Source organism: Trametes versicolor, assembly GCF_000271585.1.
Source record: "Trametes versicolor FP-101664 SS1 unplaced genomic scaffold TRAVEscaffold_3, whole genome shotgun sequence".
Lineage (NCBI taxonomy): Eukaryota > Fungi > Basidiomycota > Agaricomycetes > Polyporales > Polyporaceae > Trametes > Trametes versicolor.
The window spans coordinates 2,952,015-2,970,902 of record NW_007360323.1 but is presented as its reverse complement, the minus strand read 5'-3'; the positions used below and the strand labels follow the sequence as shown (position 1 = coordinate 2,970,902).

The 18,888-nt window shown below is 58.3% G+C and overlaps 7 protein-coding genes across 7 annotated transcripts; 3 read left to right on the top strand and 4 right to left on the bottom strand.

Annotated features, from left to right (window-relative positions):
- Window positions 1-718: 718 nt before the first annotated feature.
- TRAVEDRAFT_116044 (hexokinase) lies at window positions 719-3,348 on the top strand (the record flags this gene model as incomplete). The annotated part of the gene is made up of 11 exons (XM_008037640.1): window positions 719-891; window positions 950-991; window positions 1,511-1,546; window positions 1,595-1,701; window positions 1,755-2,062; window positions 2,114-2,169; window positions 2,239-2,371; window positions 2,431-2,694; window positions 2,764-3,068; window positions 3,125-3,246; window positions 3,308-3,348. 11 exons carry the CDS (start codon window positions 719-721, stop codon window positions 3,346-3,348), a joined length of 1,587 nt encoding a protein of 528 aa, XP_008035831.1.
- Window positions 3,349-3,854: 506 nt separating this feature from the next.
- Window positions 3,855-7,422, bottom strand: TRAVEDRAFT_163947 (uncharacterized protein). The gene is made up of 5 exons (XM_008037639.1): window positions 7,121-7,422; window positions 6,952-6,983; window positions 6,818-6,887; window positions 6,445-6,757; window positions 3,855-6,388 (listed from the first exon to the last, which is right to left on the bottom strand). The coding sequence occupies exons 1-5, from the start codon at window positions 7,345-7,347 to the stop codon at window positions 4,178-4,180; spliced, it is 2,853 nt and encodes a 950-aa protein (XP_008035830.1). The 5' UTR covers window positions 7,348-7,422; the 3' UTR covers window positions 3,855-4,177.
- Window positions 7,423-12,189: 4,767 nt separating this feature from the next.
- Window positions 12,190-13,053, bottom strand: TRAVEDRAFT_18615 (cytidine deaminase-like protein; the record flags this gene model as incomplete). Its single annotated transcript, XM_008036554.1, has 3 exons — window positions 12,190-12,465; window positions 12,535-12,668; window positions 12,732-13,053. The coding sequence occupies 3 exons, from the start codon at window positions 13,051-13,053 to the stop codon at window positions 12,190-12,192; spliced, it is 732 nt and encodes a 243-aa protein (XP_008034745.1).
- A 451-nt stretch (window positions 13,054-13,504) lies between these two features.
- Window positions 13,505-15,308, top strand: TRAVEDRAFT_63581 (clathrin adaptor mu subunit; the record flags this gene model as incomplete). The annotated part of the gene is made up of 10 exons (XM_008037638.1): window positions 13,505-13,549; window positions 13,601-13,806; window positions 13,876-13,988; window positions 14,044-14,294; window positions 14,350-14,411; window positions 14,465-14,537; window positions 14,585-14,745; window positions 14,812-14,957; window positions 15,016-15,086; window positions 15,143-15,308. The coding sequence occupies exons 1-10, from the start codon at window positions 13,512-13,514 to the stop codon at window positions 15,306-15,308; spliced, it is 1,287 nt and encodes a 428-aa protein (XP_008035829.1). The 5' UTR covers window positions 13,505-13,511.
- TRAVEDRAFT_144526 (uncharacterized protein) lies at window positions 15,298-16,736 on the bottom strand. Its single transcript, XM_008037637.1, has 3 exons — window positions 16,445-16,736; window positions 16,247-16,371; window positions 15,298-16,197 (listed from the first exon to the last, which is right to left on the bottom strand). Exons 1-3 carry the CDS (start codon window positions 16,671-16,673, stop codon window positions 15,535-15,537), a joined length of 1,017 nt encoding a protein of 338 aa, XP_008035828.1. The 5' UTR covers window positions 16,674-16,736; the 3' UTR covers window positions 15,298-15,534.
- A 184-nt stretch (window positions 16,737-16,920) lies between these two features.
- Window positions 16,921-17,412, top strand: TRAVEDRAFT_35527 (defender against cell death 1; the record flags this gene model as incomplete). Its single annotated transcript, XM_008036749.1, has 3 exons — window positions 16,921-17,135; window positions 17,188-17,286; window positions 17,346-17,412. 3 exons carry the CDS (start codon window positions 16,921-16,923, stop codon window positions 17,410-17,412), a joined length of 381 nt encoding a protein of 126 aa, XP_008034940.1.
- Window positions 17,413-17,663: 251 nt separating this feature from the next.
- TRAVEDRAFT_116086 (DUF1748-domain-containing protein) lies at window positions 17,664-18,116 on the bottom strand (the record flags this gene model as incomplete). The annotated part of the gene is made up of 5 exons (XM_008037636.1): window positions 17,664-17,693; window positions 17,750-17,787; window positions 17,845-17,871; window positions 17,936-17,973; window positions 18,031-18,116. The coding sequence occupies 5 exons, from the start codon at window positions 18,114-18,116 to the stop codon at window positions 17,664-17,666; spliced, it is 219 nt and encodes a 72-aa protein (XP_008035827.1).
- Window positions 18,117-18,888: the final 772 nt, after the last annotated feature.

Here is an 18,888-nt window from a genome sequence, read left to right as displayed (position 1 = left end):
GGACAGCGCCGGCGCTTAACTAGGTGATCGAATAGGGGCCCGTCGAGCTTGCACAGGCTTGCACACCAGGCATTAGAGTACTGACAGCGACTTAGCGGATGTGCCCATTTCTTCAAAGCCATATCGTAAATTGATCCGTTTCTGCGAGAGAATCATACAATGTTGTGGTAAGTACGGTGGCACTATGTACGATCGAAAGAAGCGCCCGATCACCGCTCTAACTCCTCACTGAACTGAACATACCAGCGGGTCCTTGTGTGCGATTGTATTCGGCACCGGCATATAAGGTACATTGCACACTGAGCCAGTTGCGGTCGAATAGGTAGACCGGGTCCGCTGCAAAAGTAACACATGCGCCTGCTTTGGAAACAATCTCGACCGCTCCCGACTTCGGGCGTTGAGTAGAGGCGATGTACCTTCCGGCTGACTGTACGGACCATACACCTGTTTACACGTCGTCCAGAGCGCTCCCCGGTCTGCTCGTGCTTATGGAAGGCCGGCTAGGCGAGATGGAAGTGGACAGAGGGCGGGGGAGGGGGCGATTCACAGGTGGTATCGTCTCGAAAAGGCAATGGGTGCGATCGAAGGGCGGGGCACGTGGGACGGACACTATGTCATAAGGCTGGATGGGCGAGAGAGCGCAGACAACTTTCTCGGCGTCCGCATCCAACCTCTGCCTCCTCCCATCCCCCGCCCATCTCCTGCGCATCCCGCCGCCATGGCCCCGACGTCTGCGCTCTACGGCTCGTCGCCAGACGTGTCCCGCCGCATCCTCGACGACATCGAGCAACAGTTCTGCCTCGACAAGGATGATCTCATCCGCATCACCTCCCAGTTCCTCGAGGACTTCAAGCTCGGTCTGGGAGAGTACAACCACCCGATGGCCATGATGTGCGTCCGCTCGATCTCTCAATATATGTCTCCCCTCTGACCCTCGCGTGCTCCGCAGTCCGACCTTCGTTACCGGCGTGCCAGACGGAACGGAAACTGGGTGAGTCTCCATGCGTCGCACTCGTGCGTCCCAGGTGTCTGCCTGCTATCTCGGCCGCTGTCCTCGTATCCATCCGCACCGAGCATCCCTGCTGCGAAGCGACGTCGGTCTGCCATATCCATGCACTCCGGAGTGGGTCCGGTATCGTCGTGCCCGGTATGGAAGCCCGATGGGCTTCGACGCATCTTACGACCGAGATTATGCGCGTTTCGGCATAACCAGCGATCGATTGGCCGTGTCTGTGGTCGCTGCTCATCAGGATCACCTCCCGAGCACATGTCGCGGAGGTCGCTGCCGCTCCCATCCGCAGAGAATCCCGACCGCGCACTGCGCGATGCGCGTTCCTGATGTTCGCGTATTTCTTCGCCGATCGTGTGATGTCACAGGACCGCGAGGCGAGTTGCTACGGCGAGAAGCAGGCACGACGTCATTGCAACCGAGCGACCGGAATTGGCTTCTGTGTTCAATCGTCCTCTGGGAAATACGCTTTTGGAAAATGCACTGACGCCCTGTCCTCAGCACTTTTCTCGCGCTCGATCTTGGTGGAACCAACCTGTGAGTGCCATCACTTCGGCACATCTACGTCCTCTGATTTCCGGCCAGTCGTGTGTGCGAAGTCGAACTACTAGGCAACCAGGAGTTCGTCCTTCGGCAGCAGAAATACAAGGTGTCAGAGGCTCTCAAGACAGGGGAAGCCACCACACTCTTCGGTCGGTGCATTCATACAGTCATTACCCGGCGTAACTCATTTGCTGCTCTGTAGATTACCTTGCCGACTCTGTAGACGCTTTCCTGACCGAGTTCGCCTCCGCCGTCCCTGCGAGCCCTACCACCGAGCAGGCCAACCCTTTCGCATCTCCCTCCCTCAACGACCTTCCAGAACCCGCAGTACCCCTTGGCCTTACCTTCAGTTTCCCTGTCGAGCAAACCGCTCTCAACCGAGGGAAAGTCCTCACATGGACGAAGGGCTTTGCCGCAAAGAATGCCATCGGAAACGACGTCGTGCAATTGCTGCAGGACGCCTTCGACCGGAAACATTTGCATGTAAGGTGTGTTGCGCTAGTGAACGATGTAAGTCGTCTCTACTAGATTGTCCCCGACCGCGTGCTGATAGACATGCAGACTGTCGGAGCTCTCCTGTCGCGTGCATACACGAGCGGTGGTTGCATCCTCGGTAAGTAAACCCATAGGCGTATTCGCCCCCTCGACTTATCACTAAACGGCGTATCTCACATATTTATAGGCAGTATATTCGGTACCGGAACGAACGGCGCATTCGTTGAACGTGTCGAGAACATCCGGAAGTTGGGTGACTCACCAGCACGACAGAAGGGTGGCTTCATGGTGGTAAACACCGAGTGGGGTGCATTCAACAACACCGTATGTATGATTATGAGAGTGCTTTCATATGACCGGAAAGTTGATCCATATTTCTGCAGCGGACAGTGCTGCCCACCACACCGTACGACAACAAGGTCGACCGTGAATCGATCAACCCAAGACTGCAAGCCTTCGAGAAGTTCATCTCCGGAATGTACCTCGGAGAGATCACCCGCAACGTCCTCCTTTCCCTCATCGACGCGGCACCAAAGCCACTGCTATTCAACGGCCGGTCAAGCAAGCAGCTCAACACACACTACGGCCTCGACACCGCGGTCATGTCCGAGGTCGAGGAGGCCTGGGAGATCGGCCGCGTGCCCATCGTCCCCATCAACCACGATACCCCAGAGGAGAAGGCCGCTCCCAACGGCGTCGTTGCATCAGCTGTCGAGGCCTCGTCCGACGTACCGAACTGGCAATCCGCGCACTTCACGGACGTCGACGCGCTCTCGTCAGAAGACATTTCGCGTCTAGAACGTATCCGCAGCGTCATCATCCAACGACTCGATATCGATGCGGAGAACGTCTCCCTGCGCGATGCGGCCATCGTCCGCTGGGCTTCGTCGCTCGTCGCTAACCGTGCAGCCAAGCTGAGTGGCTGTGCGGTGGCTGCGGTGCTCGTGCAGACTGAGCGTGCGAAGCTCGGTGGTGGTTTCGCGACGGACGAGCCCAGGATCTCTATCGGTGTTGACGGCAGGTGAGTTATACGACGGTATATATCGGGGATATTGGATGCTGATGGTTGCGATTCAGTCTCATCCAACATTACCCTAACTTCAACGCGCGTCTGCGCGAGTCGCTACGGGAGCTCGTCGGGGTGGAGGTCGAGAAGAAGGTCGACATCGGCCTCGCGAAGGACGGTAGTGGTGTCGGAGGTACTCTTGCTCTACTCTCCCCTTCTATCCCCCCTCACTCACTTCGCTCCCCAATGTACAGCTGCCCTGTGTGCGCTCCAGGCGACGAAGCAAGGCCACTAGACGAGCGCCTCGCCCAAACAAGGGGGACGAGGAAAAGAAGACGATATCGCACGTGTATCTTAGGTATACTATCCCATACTGTTGTTGTTGTTTCTCTCTCTGCGCGCGCGTTGTATATGTGTGTGCCGTACCTGGCTGTAGCGATTGCTCGCGCGCGCGGCTGCCGGGCGCCGCATGTGCACCGCGGCTGTTGTCATATCACATGGACTATTGACGTATATCTCGTGTCGTACATAGAGGCTTGCTAGAAAACATCTCGTGGTTACCCCGCGCTGCTCGTGTGTTCCGACTGCCTGCGTTTGCAAAGGCAACGTTCAACGGTCATAATTTTGAACGCCTCAAGCGAATCTCCCACAAAAGTGGCCAAGCATCCGCAATGCAAATTAATCACGACGAGACGATACATCCGATACATCCGAAATATATACAGCAAGTGTAGGCCGGTGGTGCCCCGCTCATCTGCAGCGGCGCACCACCCCGTAGATCCAGGAGATAGGGCGGGGCGTGATGGTACATATTACTTATACCTAGTGGGTGGGTGGTGCGGCAGTGGGAGAGCAACTATGGACAACGAACGGATCCGGACACGAGAGCACGTACAGAACACCAAAAACAGCTACAAGCACGGGGGAAGGGGAACAAGGGGGGCAGGGGGTCGAAACGGGTAGGGTACGGAAACAGAAAAGGGGGCGGACCGGCCATACTTATAGCAAGTGTCGATAGGTGCCGGGGGAGCTCCCTGACTCGGAGTGGGCTCCCCCTCCGTCCAAAATATCACCTCCTCCAGCCGCGGAGCGCTCGCGCATCCGCCGACACGCGGGGCGACCGCTCAGTGCGTCGGGCCCGGCACCATCGTCGCCGCGAAGCTGTCCGGGCGCTGCATGACGTCCACGAACGAGTTCCACTCCGAGAGCGCGAACCCGATCGACGCGCCCCACATCGAGCTCTCGTCCGCGGGGTGCACGTACGCGAGCTCGTGCCCGGGCGGCACGTGCCCCTGCCCGGGCCCCGCGCCCCCGGCGTCGCGGAACATCTGCGCGTGGTGTTGCTGTTGTTGCTGCATGCCGTCCAACTGTGGGTGCTGCGCCTGTGTGGGGTAGCGCGGGACGGGGAAGGACTGGCCGGGGGCGAGGGAGGCGTTCGTGGGTGAGTATTGGTGCGTGTGGGTGCCGCCGTGGTGTTGTTGCGATTGTGACGCGGGGAGAGCGCTGATGGAGGCGCGGTGTGAGTAGACGGGCTGGTGTTGGGACTGGTGAGCGGGATAATGCTGTGGGGCTGCCACGGAGAGGTCGGCCTGGGACTGGGGCTGGGGTTGGGATTGTGGCTGGGACGTCCAGCGCGTAGCGGAGATGGGTGCTTGGGTGGTAGCAGGCATCTCGTGCCCATGGAGGATGGGCTGGTGGTGGTGCGGTTGATGCTGGTGCGGGTGCATGACATCGGTGTGTGCTTGTGTGTGGTTCTGGTACACCGCATGAGCCGCCTGGGAAGCGGCGCCCGCACCGCTGCCCCGGCCTGGCTGGTAGAGGTTGTAGCCTGGGGAGTCCACAGAGCGCGAGTACGGCGCGTCCTGGTACGGGAACGCGAGCGTGCGCACGAGGCTGAGTACCTGCGCCTTCTTGTGCTCGCGCTCGTCCCGAGCAAGCTCGAGTAGCTCATCCGAGTACAGCGGCGCGAGCGCCTGCAGGATCGTGAGCGCCTTGTCCGCGACGGGCATCCAGCGGCTCTGCTCCAGCGACGCAAGACTCTTGCGGATATTCTCGCGGAAAAGACTCGCCGCGGGCTGGTCCGGCTTCGTGATCAGCTGGAACGAGAAGAACATCGCGGCGGAGAACACGTGGAACGGGCCCCAGTTCATGTGCCCGGGCACCGCGAGCGCCGAGTTCGAGAGGAAGTCCGGGCGCGTCTGCCCGACGAGCGCGATCAGCTGCGACGCCGCGCTCACCGCGGTGTCGAGGCTGTCGGGCACCTTCGCGTACGGCCGGTGCAACGTGAAGCGGATGTGGTGGTACGCGGTGCGGATGATGACGCTCTGCACGCCGACGCGGCGCACCGCCGTGATTGGGCTTGCGAGGCTGCGTGCGATGCGGAACTCGTCCAGGTCGAGCTCGTGCGGGAGCGACTCGTACCAGTCGGTGAGCACCTTGTCCTTTTCCTGCACCGACGAATACGGCACTGTGCGGAAGGAGACGGCGTCGTCCATGATGTCACCAAGGATGTACGCAAGGCGGAACAACGCGATGTTCGGCAGATATAATCGACCGCTCTTGTCGATGGCAGGGTCGCAGTACGACGGGAGCTGCGTGTTGAAGTGGTGGGATGCGATTGCGAGAGGACGACCGAACATGAACGCCTGCCAGCGCTCGAGAAGGATGATGTGCCACCACGCCCACCGCCGCCGCTCGGCCACGGTCTTTTCGAATCGTGTTGATCCAGGGTCGCGGTGCAGGCCCATGGCCGTCCCGATGGTCACGAGCTCCCCGCGTACGCTCCATGTCTCCTCGGGATCCTCCTTAGCGAACGTGAGGTAGTGACAGCGCACCAATAGCAGCTCGACGAGCTCGAGCGAGTAGGACCGCCCGGGACTTGCTGCGTCGGCGCGGTATCGCTGTAGCGTATCCCGCATGATCCCGTAGCACTTGTTTCCAAGCTCCTCAGGGCTATCGGTCACGCCCTGCATGAGGCCATGACGCGGCGGAAGGTAGCGAGCAGCGAGCGCAATGAGGATGCACGTCGTGGCGAGCACTATGCGGTCCCCGTGCTTCCCGCTCTTGTAGCGGTCCCAGGCCATGAGCAGCCATGGCTCGTTAACGTGCCGGTATATCCAGTTGCAGTACTCGAAGTAGTACTGGATGAGCCCATCGATAATGGGCACCGGCGGGAGTGCGGCGATGAGGTCGTTGTCCCAGACGCCGGTAGCAGTGGACCCGGACCCCGCGTGCAGAATGTCTCCACCACCGTCGACTGAAGCCCGGGAGGGCGGCGGCGGGGACGCAGGGGAGGACGGTCTGTCGGTGTGGTCCGAATCATCACGGTCCGATACCTGTTGTCACGCGGAAACATTCAGTGAGATGCCCTCGGATATGGAAGGGAGCTTACGGAGATGAGATGCGAGGCCGCGCTGGTGGGCCCTGCATATAGACCGCCAGACGCCTGGCGCCCAAGCATGCCGGGTGTACTGGTCATATCCACATCCTCGGTCTTCTCCTTGACTGGAGGTGTTCCGTCGATGTCGGGACTCTGCCTATCATACAAGCTGTGCGGTGAATGCAGCGATGAACGCCGGAGCGGTTCGGGGACATATCCATGAAGCGCGGGCCGCGGTACAGGCTGTTGATACACATGCGACTCGAGAAGGGCTAGAGACTGTCGGATGCGCGAGAACTCGACCGCAGGGTCTAGAGGCGCACGCCTGGTTCGGGTAGGAAGCGTCGATTAGGTTGATTTGCGGACGATGATGACCGGGACTCACTGAGGATCAACCGCTCCGCGAAATCCGGGGTCGGAGGCATCTTGGCCTTGATAGCAGAGCGCAGTCGTACCTGCCAGGAACGGGGGCAGATGTTTGCGAGGAGGTTTGGGTGAAGGTTGAAGGGAGAGACGCACCTCTGAGCACGCAAGAGGAGCATGGTCGATTTCTGGAAAGCCGAGGACCGCGAGGAGATGAAGTGAGCCAAGCGGATTTCCGAGGAGAGAGGGCCCGCCTGGGCGAGCCCGCAGCGGGAAGGCGCGGCGAAGAGGCGCAGAGTGGGCGCAAGAATGCGAGAAGACTCACCTATCGCACTTGAGTTTGCTGTTCCTGCACGGCTCGCAGTTTATCGCCTTGCGCGCCCTTTTTGGTGGTGGGCGCGCATCCGCGGACGAACTTTCGTTGCCTTCGTTTGCACCGCTCCCGCTAGGAGACCGCACACGAACTTGCTTCGTCCTCGCTGCCGGCGCAGAAGCGGGTGCCGGGCCCGCGGGCAGGTGCCCATTGGTATTTCCGGATTGCGTAGCAGGCATCGCACGACCGGCCACGGCGGCAAGCGACTTCCGGATGGTGGTGCTTGATTGTCAAATGCTGAGCGAGGACACTGGCGGTGAGGGGGAGAAGACGGGCGAGGGATTTGGAGGGGCACGGATTGTTAGCGACGACGACGGGGAGCGAGACAGACACGGCAATCGTCGGCGAGCCAGCCTAAGAGAGCGTCTGAGCATGCAGGCGCCTCACCTCCATCGGGCAAGCCGTTTCCCCTTACCTGACATCTGCAAGCCACTGTCACTCTCCCGCATGCCCCGCCCACCAACGGCGCACATCATTGGCCATCCGTCTCCATACTCGAATCCCTACCGCCGCCGACTCTCCACTGTGGCCGTCGTGTTCGAGTTCAGCCCAGACAGCCTTTAGCAGCGGTGCTTCCGGATTTGGTAAGGCCCCAGTCAGCCTTCGTATTGTCCGAATTTGAATATGGATCGGAGACGGGATGCCATCAGGCGCGGAAGAGGGAATGTCTGGCAAGGGGTGTGGTCGCAGAAACGCAAGCGTAGTGCTTCGGAGGGATGCTGTCGCGGTGGTGATGAGCAAGGGATGTCGTCCTCGGAGTTGCGGGGAAAGTAAGATCGACAAGGGAAAACGGTTATCAGGACTGGGCATGGGCCTCGATCTCCCCGCAAATCATAACAAATCGTTGATCGGGATGCGTGCCACCTTCATTATGAGTTGCCGGCGGCGATCTCATTCCAGTCCTCCTCCTCCCCGACTCTGTGCACTCAGCTCGTCTTGGCAGATCGGCGCACTCACCATGACGCTCCTGGTCCGTGTCATCGTAGTACGGAGCTTCCGTCCTAGCCGGCAACAGATATTCTCGGAACTCGGACATGATGATCTCCATGTTGCGCAGTAAAGCCACGGTCTGATATATGATGGCCTCGGAGGTATACCCTATTATGATCAGCGTACTCCACACTTCGCGGTGTTACTCACCCCTGGTAAGCCTTGGTAAGCACCATGACAACGTTCCTAATGTTCTTCGCGCATTCCGTGCCTCAACTGGGCTTCTCTGGTGACCTTGTGAACGCAATCTCTGGATCTTCTACATTCCCCGAAACAAATCCCTAAAGGGGAAGGTAGAAAGGGAGGAATCCTCGGTGAGTGATTCCCTTAATATGTTCGGACTTACGTATGACAAGCATTTCTGTCTTTGACACTGGGCAAAGTCGTATGATAGCACGACCATTCGTCCACCATAACACTACGAGGATTGACCGGTGCGATACTCGCTGATACCGATCGTGAGGCGTGAGCACGGGATTTCGGATATAAGCTTGCGTCAGAAGGGATGCATGTAAGCTATCAGTCCTTCCGTATACTCCTAGAGACAATTAGTTGTGAAGAGATGTCCATTCCAGAATCTAGCGGTGAAGAAAGACTGTACTTACAAAATACCGCTCGAATTTCTAAACGCACATTCAGGCCTGGCACGTCACCACGATGCCGGCCTGGCAAATAATAGCTGAGAGCGCTACGATGTAACAAGCAAGTCTGAGAGTCTGTACAGCGCATATATCCACTCGCAGTCGGCGATCTCAGGCGAGACTCACCTTGGCCTGCTAGCGCACTTTCCCGTTCACGAGTGGTTAACTCGTCCGTCTCGCCGAACTCGACACCAGCTGGCCCTTGGGTTGCAACCAAGTGACTCGCAGAGCAGTTGGCATGATGGCGGTTTGAGTCAAACCGTGAACGGCAGCTATATCTGTGCTCGAGATAGCAAGCTTGCCTACCCGAGTGTTCTTATAGTACAACGTCATATGTCCCGGTATGGTATGTCTCCTTCCGCATTGGGAATCTATCTCGGGCGTATGGTATCGTTCAACTAATCCGGTAGCTGTTTCAACCACGCAGTCTCGCGGCTCTTCGAATGTTCTGTATATTATGCGTCTGCTTTTACCTGCCTTGCAAGAATGAAAGTCTGAGACATTCAACGCGAGAGAACTTAAACTCATAAGGCGTACATGACTGAACCGCACTCAGACTGACCTGGTCAGCCACGAAAGACAGTGTGCAATGTCCCGATGTCTCATCAAGGGTTCGTGTAGCGTGGAACAAGCTCATAGTATATGTACGCTTCTCAGTCTGTCAGTAACATACATACTCAGCCTCCTCGTGAAAAGGATGAAGCTGAAGACTGGATAGACGCCAGAAGTACGTCCGGATTTGGCCAGGTCGAGAGCTGAAGATTCTCGAAGGTTCGTCCAGGTTCGTGCAGCTCGTGCGTCCGCTCAACGATCATAAAAGCCCTCCGACCGACGCCGAATCGCCGCATCCGCGCACCTCTGTACTCTGCTTGTACCACTAACTCACCATCATCTATGGCCGACGCGCTCAAGGAAGCGGGGAACAAGGCCTTCCAGGCGAAAGACTACGACAAGGCTATCGAACTGTTCTCGCAGGCCCTCGAAATCGACCCTACCAACTTCGTGCTCTGGTCTAACCGCAGCGCTGCAAAGGCCGGCAAGCGCGAGTGGTCCGCCGCACTCGAGGATGCGGAGCAGGTGCGTGATCGCGATCGCCTGATGCTGCAGGAGAAGGAGAGACTTACGCCCGCGGCAGTGTGTTAAAGTGAACCCCACATGGCCGAAGGGCTACGCGAGGAAAGGCGCTGCACTACACGGCCAGAGGAGATACGACGAGGCAATCGAAGCGTACGAGGCGGGCTTGAAGATCGAGGACAGCCCGGCTCTGCGCAAGGGACTGAAGGAGGTCGTAGACGCAAAACGTGAGCATCTCTGATCCCGCCACCTCCCTACGCCGCCGACAAATTACTGATCCGGGCCTATACGCAACCAGAGGCGGACGAGCGCGGCGACGGCGCAGAGGGCTTCAGCCTCGGCAAGCTCTTCGGCAGCCCCGATGTCTTTAGCAAGATCGCTGCGAACCCGCGCACGGCAAAGCACCTCGCGGACCCCGCGTTCGTGCAGAAGCTGCAGGCGTTCCAGCAGAACCCGAAGCTCGCGGAGACGGCGCTGCAGGGCGACCCGCGCATGATCGATGTGCTCGGTGCGCTCATGGGGCTCGACATGCAGGGCTTCGCGCGTGAGGAAGGCTCGGATGAACTGCCGCCGGGCGTGCAGCAGCAGGCGGAGCGATCGTCGCCGTTTGCTTCGGCAAGCTCGTCATCACCGCCGCCACAGCCCAAGAAGCAGGAGGCGCCGCCGCCGCCGCCGAAGGAGGAGGACGTCGAGATGGCGGAGCCAGATGAGGACGCGGAGGCAAAGAAGGAGGCGGAAGAGGAGAAGAAGAAGGGTGCAGCGGCGTACAAGGCGCGCGACCTCGACACCGCCATCGTGCACTTCCAGAAGGCGTGGGATGTGTACCCGAAGGATATCACATTCCTGACCAACCTTGCCGGTGAGTTCATGCGTGCCCCTGCTTCACGGGCTGTCTGCTCACGCCACGACTCCAGCGGCGTACTTTGAGAAGGGCGACTTTGACAAATGCATAGAGACGTGTGAGAAGGCCGTGGAGGACGGTCGTGAGGTAAGCACGCGTGCGTCCGGAACAAATATCTGCATTCTGACATAACTCTCGCCCAGATCCACGCGGACTACAAGCTCATCGCGAAGGCGTACGGCCGCATCGGGTCCGCCCATCAGCGCAAGGGCGACCTGGCCACCGCGGTCAAGTTCTTCCAAAAGTCGCTCACCGAGCACCGCACGCCCGACATCCTTAACAAACTCCGCGCGGCCGAGCGCGAGCAGGCCGAGCAAGCACGGCTCGCGTACATCGACCCGGAGAAGGCGTCCGTCGCGCGCGAGGAGGGCAACGCGCTGTTCAAGAAGGGCGACTTCGCGGGCGCGGTCAAGGCGTACACGGAGGCGATCAAGCGCGACCCGCAGGACCCGCGCGGGTACAACAACCGCGCAAATGCGTACACGAAGCTCGCGGCGCTGCCCGAGGCGCTCAAGGACGCGGACGAGGCGATCAAGGTCGACCCGAAGTTCGTGAAGGCGTACATCCGCAAGAGCCACGTGCTGTACACGATGCGCGACTATCTGAAGGCGATTGAGGTCGTCGAGCAGGCGGCGGACATCGACGAGGAGAAGAAGCACACGCGCGAGATTGGGGACATGGTTGCGAAGTGCCAGCAGGCTCTCATGAGCCAGCGCCAGGGCGAGACGGAGGAGGAGACGCTCCAGCGGGCGATGCGCGACCCCGAGATCGCGGTATGTGCCGTCTGTTCTGTGTTATGCTGTTGGGGCGGAAGGACTGATATTTTGCTTGCAGAGAATCATGAACGACCCGATCATGCAGTCGATCCTGCAACAAGCACAGGCGAGTCCCGCCGCGCTGCAGGACCATATGAAGAACCCGGCTGTGCGGCAGAATATCATGAAGCTCATCAACGCGGGCATTATCAAGACGGGGCGGTAGTCAGCTTGGTTCGGTGGTTCTCTTGCTTTTCGCGCTCGGACTGCTTTGTGTGGAAGTCATCAATCCCGTTGTATCTATACTCATCGCTCTGGGCACGTGTAATACAGGTCTCTTTTGCTCACCACTACTTGGGTGCCATTCTTACCGCAAGTACCTTTGGGTGCACAACCTTCCTATATATGGGATCAGTCAGAATGAATAATCGCGCTTCTCGCATCCGGTGAGTGCCACAGTTCCGTCGCTGCTCTCCCCACAGGCAATAAGTCCGCAGGACCACCCTCAAGCTCAGGGTTCGGTTTGTCTTTGATGATAACGGTGCGAACAACGACTGGGATGAACCGCCGTCGTCTCCCAACAGGTGATCATGACATAGATAGTCTGAACCTCACGCCTGTCAAAGCGTCCAGTTCTTTGCACATTCGCACCCCTTTCATTTACAGCGACGGTGCGACACACGAGCCCCCCTCAGCCGGCCTCGCACACCCCTGAGGACATGGCGCGCTGGGGTCAAACTGCCACGAGAATAGTGGGTCCGTCTCCGTCTCCAAGACCCCTCCCAACATCCGCACGGAATTTGGCAGGTCGGCCGACTCGCGGATAATGTCGGTGGACGGGATGCGAATTTGGCCCCAGCCTTGCTCGATGAGCGTCGCGATGCTCGTTCCATAGACGTATTCGCGGAAGCCTGCCCACCGAATCGCGGAGGCGCACTGCGGAAGCCGGCCAGTGAGTAAGGATCATACAGAGTCACGGTGAACGGTAAACGGGTATGTTCGTACCATGGGACAGCTCTCAGCGTTGGTATAGAGAGTCAGGTCGGCGAAGGCAGCTATCGCTTGTGTACCCGTGAGGTTATACGGGCCCATGGGGTCCGTCAAAATCGCGGTGCAATTCTGGATAGCGGCGATCTCCCCTGGGCACATCAATGTAAGTCAGCCTTCTGCAGTTCTCCATCACGATGCACGCTGAAGCGTACCGTGCAGGGTGGGGTCCCCCTTCATCTTCGTCGAGTTTATGCCTGTGCACACGAGTTCGCCTGCGTCGGACGCGGTGTGGTTCACGATGACCGACGCGAACGCGGCGAACATGCAGGGCTGGTCGGCCTCCACGAGCGCGGCGTTGGCGCGCCGCACCCAATGCTCGCGCACGGTTTGCGGGACGTTGTTGAGGGCAATTGATGGCTGTGCGAGGACATTCTGAAGCGACGGGGAAGTGATTCCGTGTCGATGCCCGAGGACTTCGCTACCACCGGCGAGCACAAGAACGGACAGGAGCAGGGGGCTGGAGAAGATGGCCATGGCGCGCCTGGATAGAATACATCGACGCGGTGTTATATGTCATTGTCAGGCCTTTATCTTTCGGGGGCCATAGCTAAATGCATGGCTTGCAAATGACCGGGGTAAACGAGAACGAGTCGGGGATAGAGCCTTGGCGGGAATATCCTTCACACCTTCGGCCTGGGCTGCGAGAACAAATTAAACTGATACGGAGGGCCGTGTTATCCTCTCACAGGTATACTTATCGCTATGTTCTGTGCCTTGCACGAGGGGCTGCATCCGCTACTATCCGCTATCCATGTCTCGGACATGAACGTACGGTTGCCCGGGCGTGCCTGTGGTAGCGTTAAACGCTTACGCTCGCGTGCGCGAGACGGTGGCGCGAAGCTGTAGACGCGCTCGGCGCGCCGGCGGGACCGCGTCGATCGACTTGCCTCCTCCCACCTCATCTCCACTTGCACACTGGGCGGACCGTAATCATGGCTATCGACGGGCTCATTATTCTCGACAACACAGGGTCTGTGGTCGATCATATCACTGAGAGGCTATCGCGCTGACTGACCCTCAGACGCGCGATCGCCCAGTCCGGTTTCCACTCGTTTCCGCCGGCATATCCGCTGCTACACATCGACGCGCTAAATGTTACACTCGCGAGCTCGTCGCGTCTGGAGGATGTGGACCCGGTCTTGTACGTCACGGGCTTGGACACCCCGAGCGCGTGCTGCCATATCAGGCGCGGGGAACTGCGGTATTTGTGCCCTGTGAGCGGAGATGGTGAGTACGGCTATGTAAATGTTGCGCAGTGCATTCGAAGTCGGAGCTTATATGGTATATGGCCTACAGTTGACCCGCTGTACGCCTTTGCATTCCTGCAAACATTCGTCGACATCCTACGAGAATACTTCGGGCACGTCTCGGCGGAAACTTTGAGGGAGAACTTCGATGTGGTGTACCAGGTGCGTGCATTCTAGTATCTGTGACCCTTATTCTGTGTTCATACGTTTTGCACAGCTCTTTGAAGAGACATTGGACTCCGGAGGTCACCCCCTTACCACATCGCCGAATGCGCTGCGAGATATTGTGCTGCCTCCATCGCTTCTCCACAAAGTGCTCTCCGTCGCAGGAGTCTCTGGTTTGGCTACCACATCCTCTAACTCACATCCATTTGCGTCTCCTATCCCTTGGCGGAAAGCAGGCGTCCGCTATAACAACAACGAGATATTCTTTGACGTCATAGAGACATTAGACGCCATTGTGAACAAGTTGGTTTCAATTCATGCGGTATGTGTTAGCTGAACTGACATGTCATTTTCATAGAAACGGAACGACCGCGGTGAGCACAGTATGGGGACGGGTAGAGTCCACCTGCAAACTTTCCGGTACATAGCCCCCATTTTCGTAGACCGCGGCGACCATTAATTCCTTTTTGTAGGCACCCCGGATCTCGCCCTCACATTCTCGAACGCATCGACATTAATCGACTGTTCGTTCCACCCCTGTATTCGGTAAGCATATCAGCACCTCCTTGCTCTCCTTGCTGACTCTGGTCTAGACTGCAGCGCTGGGCACGAGACAAAGTGCTCTCCTTCGTTCCGCCAGATGGAAAGTTCAAGCTTATGGAATACCGCTATGCGCCCGTCTCGGCGAGCTCGCTGAACCAGGTCTCGGTGCCCTTCATTCTGCGGCCGGCCGTGAAGGTCGATGATCACGGAGGTATGCCTCACGTCTCAGCAGACATCTTCAAGTTCTTGGCACTGTCGTGTTAACGGCGACGTGCAGGCTCCATAGACGTTACGTTCAGCTCACGCTTGACGACCCGCACGATGGACAACGTGTTCGTAGAGCTGTACCTGGGTGAAGGCGCGACGGGGGCCAGCTGTATCGTGTCGCACAACGCGTCATGGAGCTTCAACCCTAAAACACAGGTCAGACGGCGCGCTCTCCTGCATCCTCTAAGCATAATTGGACTTTTATTTTTGGCAGACATTGGTGTGGGAACTGAAGGCAGTCGTCCCATCCGCTAACTATACCCTGAGAGGCTCGTTCACATCAGCGTAAGTGTCCCGCAATGGGTTCCGAGATGTAGGAGGTTGCTGACAGCATCGTACAGCGCGGAGACACCACGACCGTCTCGCGCCTTCCAAGTGAAGTTCGGCATCCCACAGCACAATTTCTCGGCCCTAAAGATCGAGCAGCTGAAACTCACCGGTGAGGCCTACAAACCATACAAGGGCATGCGGGGTAGCTCGCAAGGCAACATTGAGTGGCGATGGTAGTAGTAGACGACCAATGTAACGTAACCTTGTATGATGCTGAGGGAACACGGATGTCGATACCCACTGCAACCAAGTGCAGGCACGAAACTTGACCGTATTAAAGAGTACTTTTGAGCTCTAATGACTATACGAGGGTAAGGGACACACGATAATATGCAGCAACGACGACGAGTGAGTGGGGGAGATGACACGCGCCCCATCCTTCCGTCCACCAGCACCACACGGCTCACTGCCTGCGCTGCTCCGGCGCGACCTTCTGGAAGATCTCGCTGACGCGCGCCCAGTCGACGACCGTCCAGAACCGCTTCAGGTACTCCTCCTTGCCCCACACGCCGTACCCCGCGCTGACCCACGCGTGCTCGTGCACAGACACGCACATCAGCGGGTACAACACGCTGCTCCCCAGATTCTTCAGGTTCACCTCCTCCTCCATGTCCACCGCGTGCGTACGCGGCGGCTTCGGGAGCGTCGACATGCTCCGCGCGGGCGTGTGCGGGTTCAGCGGCGGGGCCCCATGCGCGAGCCCCGAGGCGGGCGAGCTGGGCCCAGGGGGCGAGCCGCCGGACGGGTGCGTGAGGGGCGGGGGGAGCGCGTCGCCCTCAAGCGGGAGCACGCTCTGGCCGGAGACGCGCTGCCACTCGAGGAGCGCGTCGGAGGGCTTGCTGGAGCGCACGAGGAGCGTGCCCGTGCCGAAGGTGGGCATGATCCCTAGCCGGCACTCCTTGTCGGTGACGAGCCAGACGTAGCCGGAAGAGAACATGCCGAGCGCGGCGGCGCTGAAGCTGGACTGGAAGTGTTTGAGCGACCCCCAGTGGTACCCGATGCGGCGCTCGAGAGTCGTGTTGCGCAGGGCGTGCTCGTGCGACGACGCATTGGCCGGTGGGGGTTTCTGGGGGACTGTGAGTTGCAGCTCTAGATGTAAGGCTGTAAGTACTCACGACACACTCGAGGAAGAAAGAGTTGTTGAGAGCTTCGGACGCGTAGTTGAATTCGAGAACCTTGCTAGGATCCCGTGCACCCTCTACCACCGTCTGCACAATGTTCTTGTTCTCCAGAGCGGTTCCTGAGGGGTGCCAGCTGGAATATCAGTACACCCAATCTACATTGCTCCCTGCCTGCTGTATGATGACACGCACCCCGAACCTGGTCGTTTAACCTGTCCAAAAGCCCCTGCTGGTAGTCCTCCGCAATCATCCTCAGCGAATTTGGTGGGAGGAACGTCCCGAGACCCTCCTCTACGGGGTACGGAAGCTCCTTCCTGCGGTGCAGCTCTCTTGACTGCACGCGACACGCCTGCGTGCGCACAGAAGCCAGACGCGCCGTACGCGAGGTGCTCGCCGCAAGTCGGAGACCGACGCTAGACATGGTCGTAGAGGAAAAGCAAGACAGCGGACAAGACGGCAGACACGCGCGAGTGACGGGGAGACAGACAGACGCGGAACGACCGTCGCTGTGGGCGCTTCACGAAACTTTTCCGGGACGCTCTCGGGCGCCTGTCTCGCCCAGGCGGTGTGTCTACTTTGGGAACGGCAGCTGCGCGCGCGTTCTCCGGGCCACCTCCACGTCGACACACTCACCCTCACACTCGTTCCTCCGCTTATTCTCGCACAAAATGGCCCCGTCGAAGACCGCATCCCAGGCGAAGCCGGCCGCGGCGAGCTCGCAGCAGAGCCCCGTCTTGACCCTGTGGAACGCCTACAACGAGACGACCTCGACGCGCCTCAAGACCATTGACGCGTTCCTGGTCTTCCTCATGCTCTCGGGCATCATACAATTCCTCTACTGCATCCTCGTCACCAACTTCCCCTTCAACGCATTTTTGGCTGGGTACGTCTCGGCAGTCCACATTGGCACACTTGTCCTCAACCATGTCCCACAGTTTCTCGAGCTGCGTCGGCCAGTTCGTTCTGGCTGCATCCCTCCGCGCGCAGGTGAACCCCGCGAACAAGAACGAGTTCAAAGAAGTCTCTCCAGAAAGGTGCGTGCACCCACTGTCAAACCCCTGCTAGCATGATCGTAACCGTACCGCAATTGCAGGGCGTTCGCGGACTTCGCTCTTGGCTCGATCGTACTACACTTCTTCGTGTACAACTTCCTCGGGTGATCGAGCGGGCAGCCCAGTGCTCCCTATTATTTACCACGGACTGGCGCGGACGTACTTGTACACGGGGTGCATATACCCTAACCATAGATATTCCACAAAACTGCGAGAAGCGTGCGAGACAGGTCGTGTGGCATTATATGACGTCGGAAATGAAAGACTGGGACCGGCGGATGGTGTTGGTAACGAGGATGTAGGCAGGTGCAGCTTGACTCACAAGGTTCAGGATGAATGGGAAACGAAAGTGGTGTCGCTCAAGACCTTCTCTCAAATGAGGAGGACCGCTGAACACGAACCATGGTTACTCCGACTCTCACGGAGGAAGATGACAGAAACGTACCCCGAAGATCACCACTGCGAAGTCAAACAGGTATTCTCCTATGAAAGAGTGAGAACGTCCACGTCGTATCGACGTGTAGGGCTGATCCGACTTACCGAACTCGAGGTAGGACCGCAGCACCTCTGTTCAATCACATGCATGTTAGATCGTCGGACGGACAGAGGCGAGTCTTGAGTATGTACTCACGGCGAATGTCTTTGTTGGGAACATCAGAGAGCTTCGGCCTGTAGTGTGCCCTGCCTCTTAGAAAGTGGTGGAGTTCGATAGACGGCAACACTCACGTCAGGCCCGTTGTCCTCCTGATCCCAGCGAGAAAGGCACTGAGCAGGGCCGCGTCGATACCCCAGTGGATCAAGGTTCCGAACATGGTTGGAAGAGCTGAGGGAAATTGTGCAAGAATATACAGCTGCGGGCGTAGTGCTGAGAGTGTGCTGAGAGAACCAGCGAGAGAGCGATGAGGAAGAGTGCCGAAAGTGCTGTTGCCACAAGAGGTTGAAGCAGCCGAGTCTGGACGTAAGGGCGCGGGCCGTTCCCACGTGAGTTTGTTTATTTCTAAGGCTCTTGCCAAACAACCGCTTACTACCTTGGCCTTGTACACTCCTCATCGCCAATTGCGACTGCCACGTTCTTTTCATCCCCAGCCCTCATATGAACCTTTCCTGTCAGAAAGCATACGCAGGGAAACAAGACGCGCTACGACGGATGCCGCTGGCTGTGAGTGCTCATTGAGAGTTGTCGGCGCTCACTAGGCCAGCCTGCGGCCGAGCAGTAACCGGAATGGTCATCTGGATTCACACACTGCGGAGATATGCATGCAACCTCTTTCATAATTGTGCATTCAGGACGCGAGGGACGAATTCCTAAGTCATGTTGAGAGACAGGCGGTGACATTGAGAATGGTCGCTGAGTTTTCATGTGCCTTGTATCTTCCTTCGCTAAGCTGTTCTATGTCTTACAGCTGTACACTTCCGGTCATCAAGTGAAATAAATTGCTATTGCATTGATAGCAATGGCTTCCCATTTCGATTGTTACCATCTGCGTATCACTGCGCCTGTTGAAGCACCGAAGTACCCTCGAGCTTCCTCGACGTTGACTCGTCTCGTACTGCGGCATCCGCTTCTATCGTAAATTCCGTACT

Excerpts from the sequence above, each read along its gene's own strand:
- TRAVEDRAFT_144526 (XM_008037637.1), bottom strand. The coding sequence starts at position 16,673 with ATGTCTAGCGTCGGTCTCCGACTTGCGGCGAGCACCTCGCGTACGGCG. Across the intron at positions 16,372-16,444 it reads GTTAAACGACCAGGTTCGGG|GAACCGCTCTGGAGAACAAG; the intron begins GTGCGTGTCATC and ends GGCACCCCTCAG. Across the intron at positions 16,198-16,246 it reads CTTTCTTCCTCGAGTGTGTC|AAACCCCCACCGGCCAATGC; the intron begins GTGAGTACTTAC and ends ACAGTCCCCCAG.
- TRAVEDRAFT_163947 (XM_008037639.1), bottom strand. The coding sequence starts at position 7,347 with ATGCCTGCTACGCAATCCGGAAATACCAATGGGCACCTGCCCGCGGGC. Across the intron at positions 6,888-6,951 it reads CTCCTCTTGCGTGCTCAGAG|GTACGACTGCGCTCTGCTAT; the intron begins GTGCGTCTCTCC and ends CGTTCCTGGCAG. Across the intron at positions 6,389-6,444 it reads CGGCCTCGCATCTCATCTCC|GTATCGGACCGTGATGATTC; the intron begins GTAAGCTCCCTT and ends GCGTGACAACAG.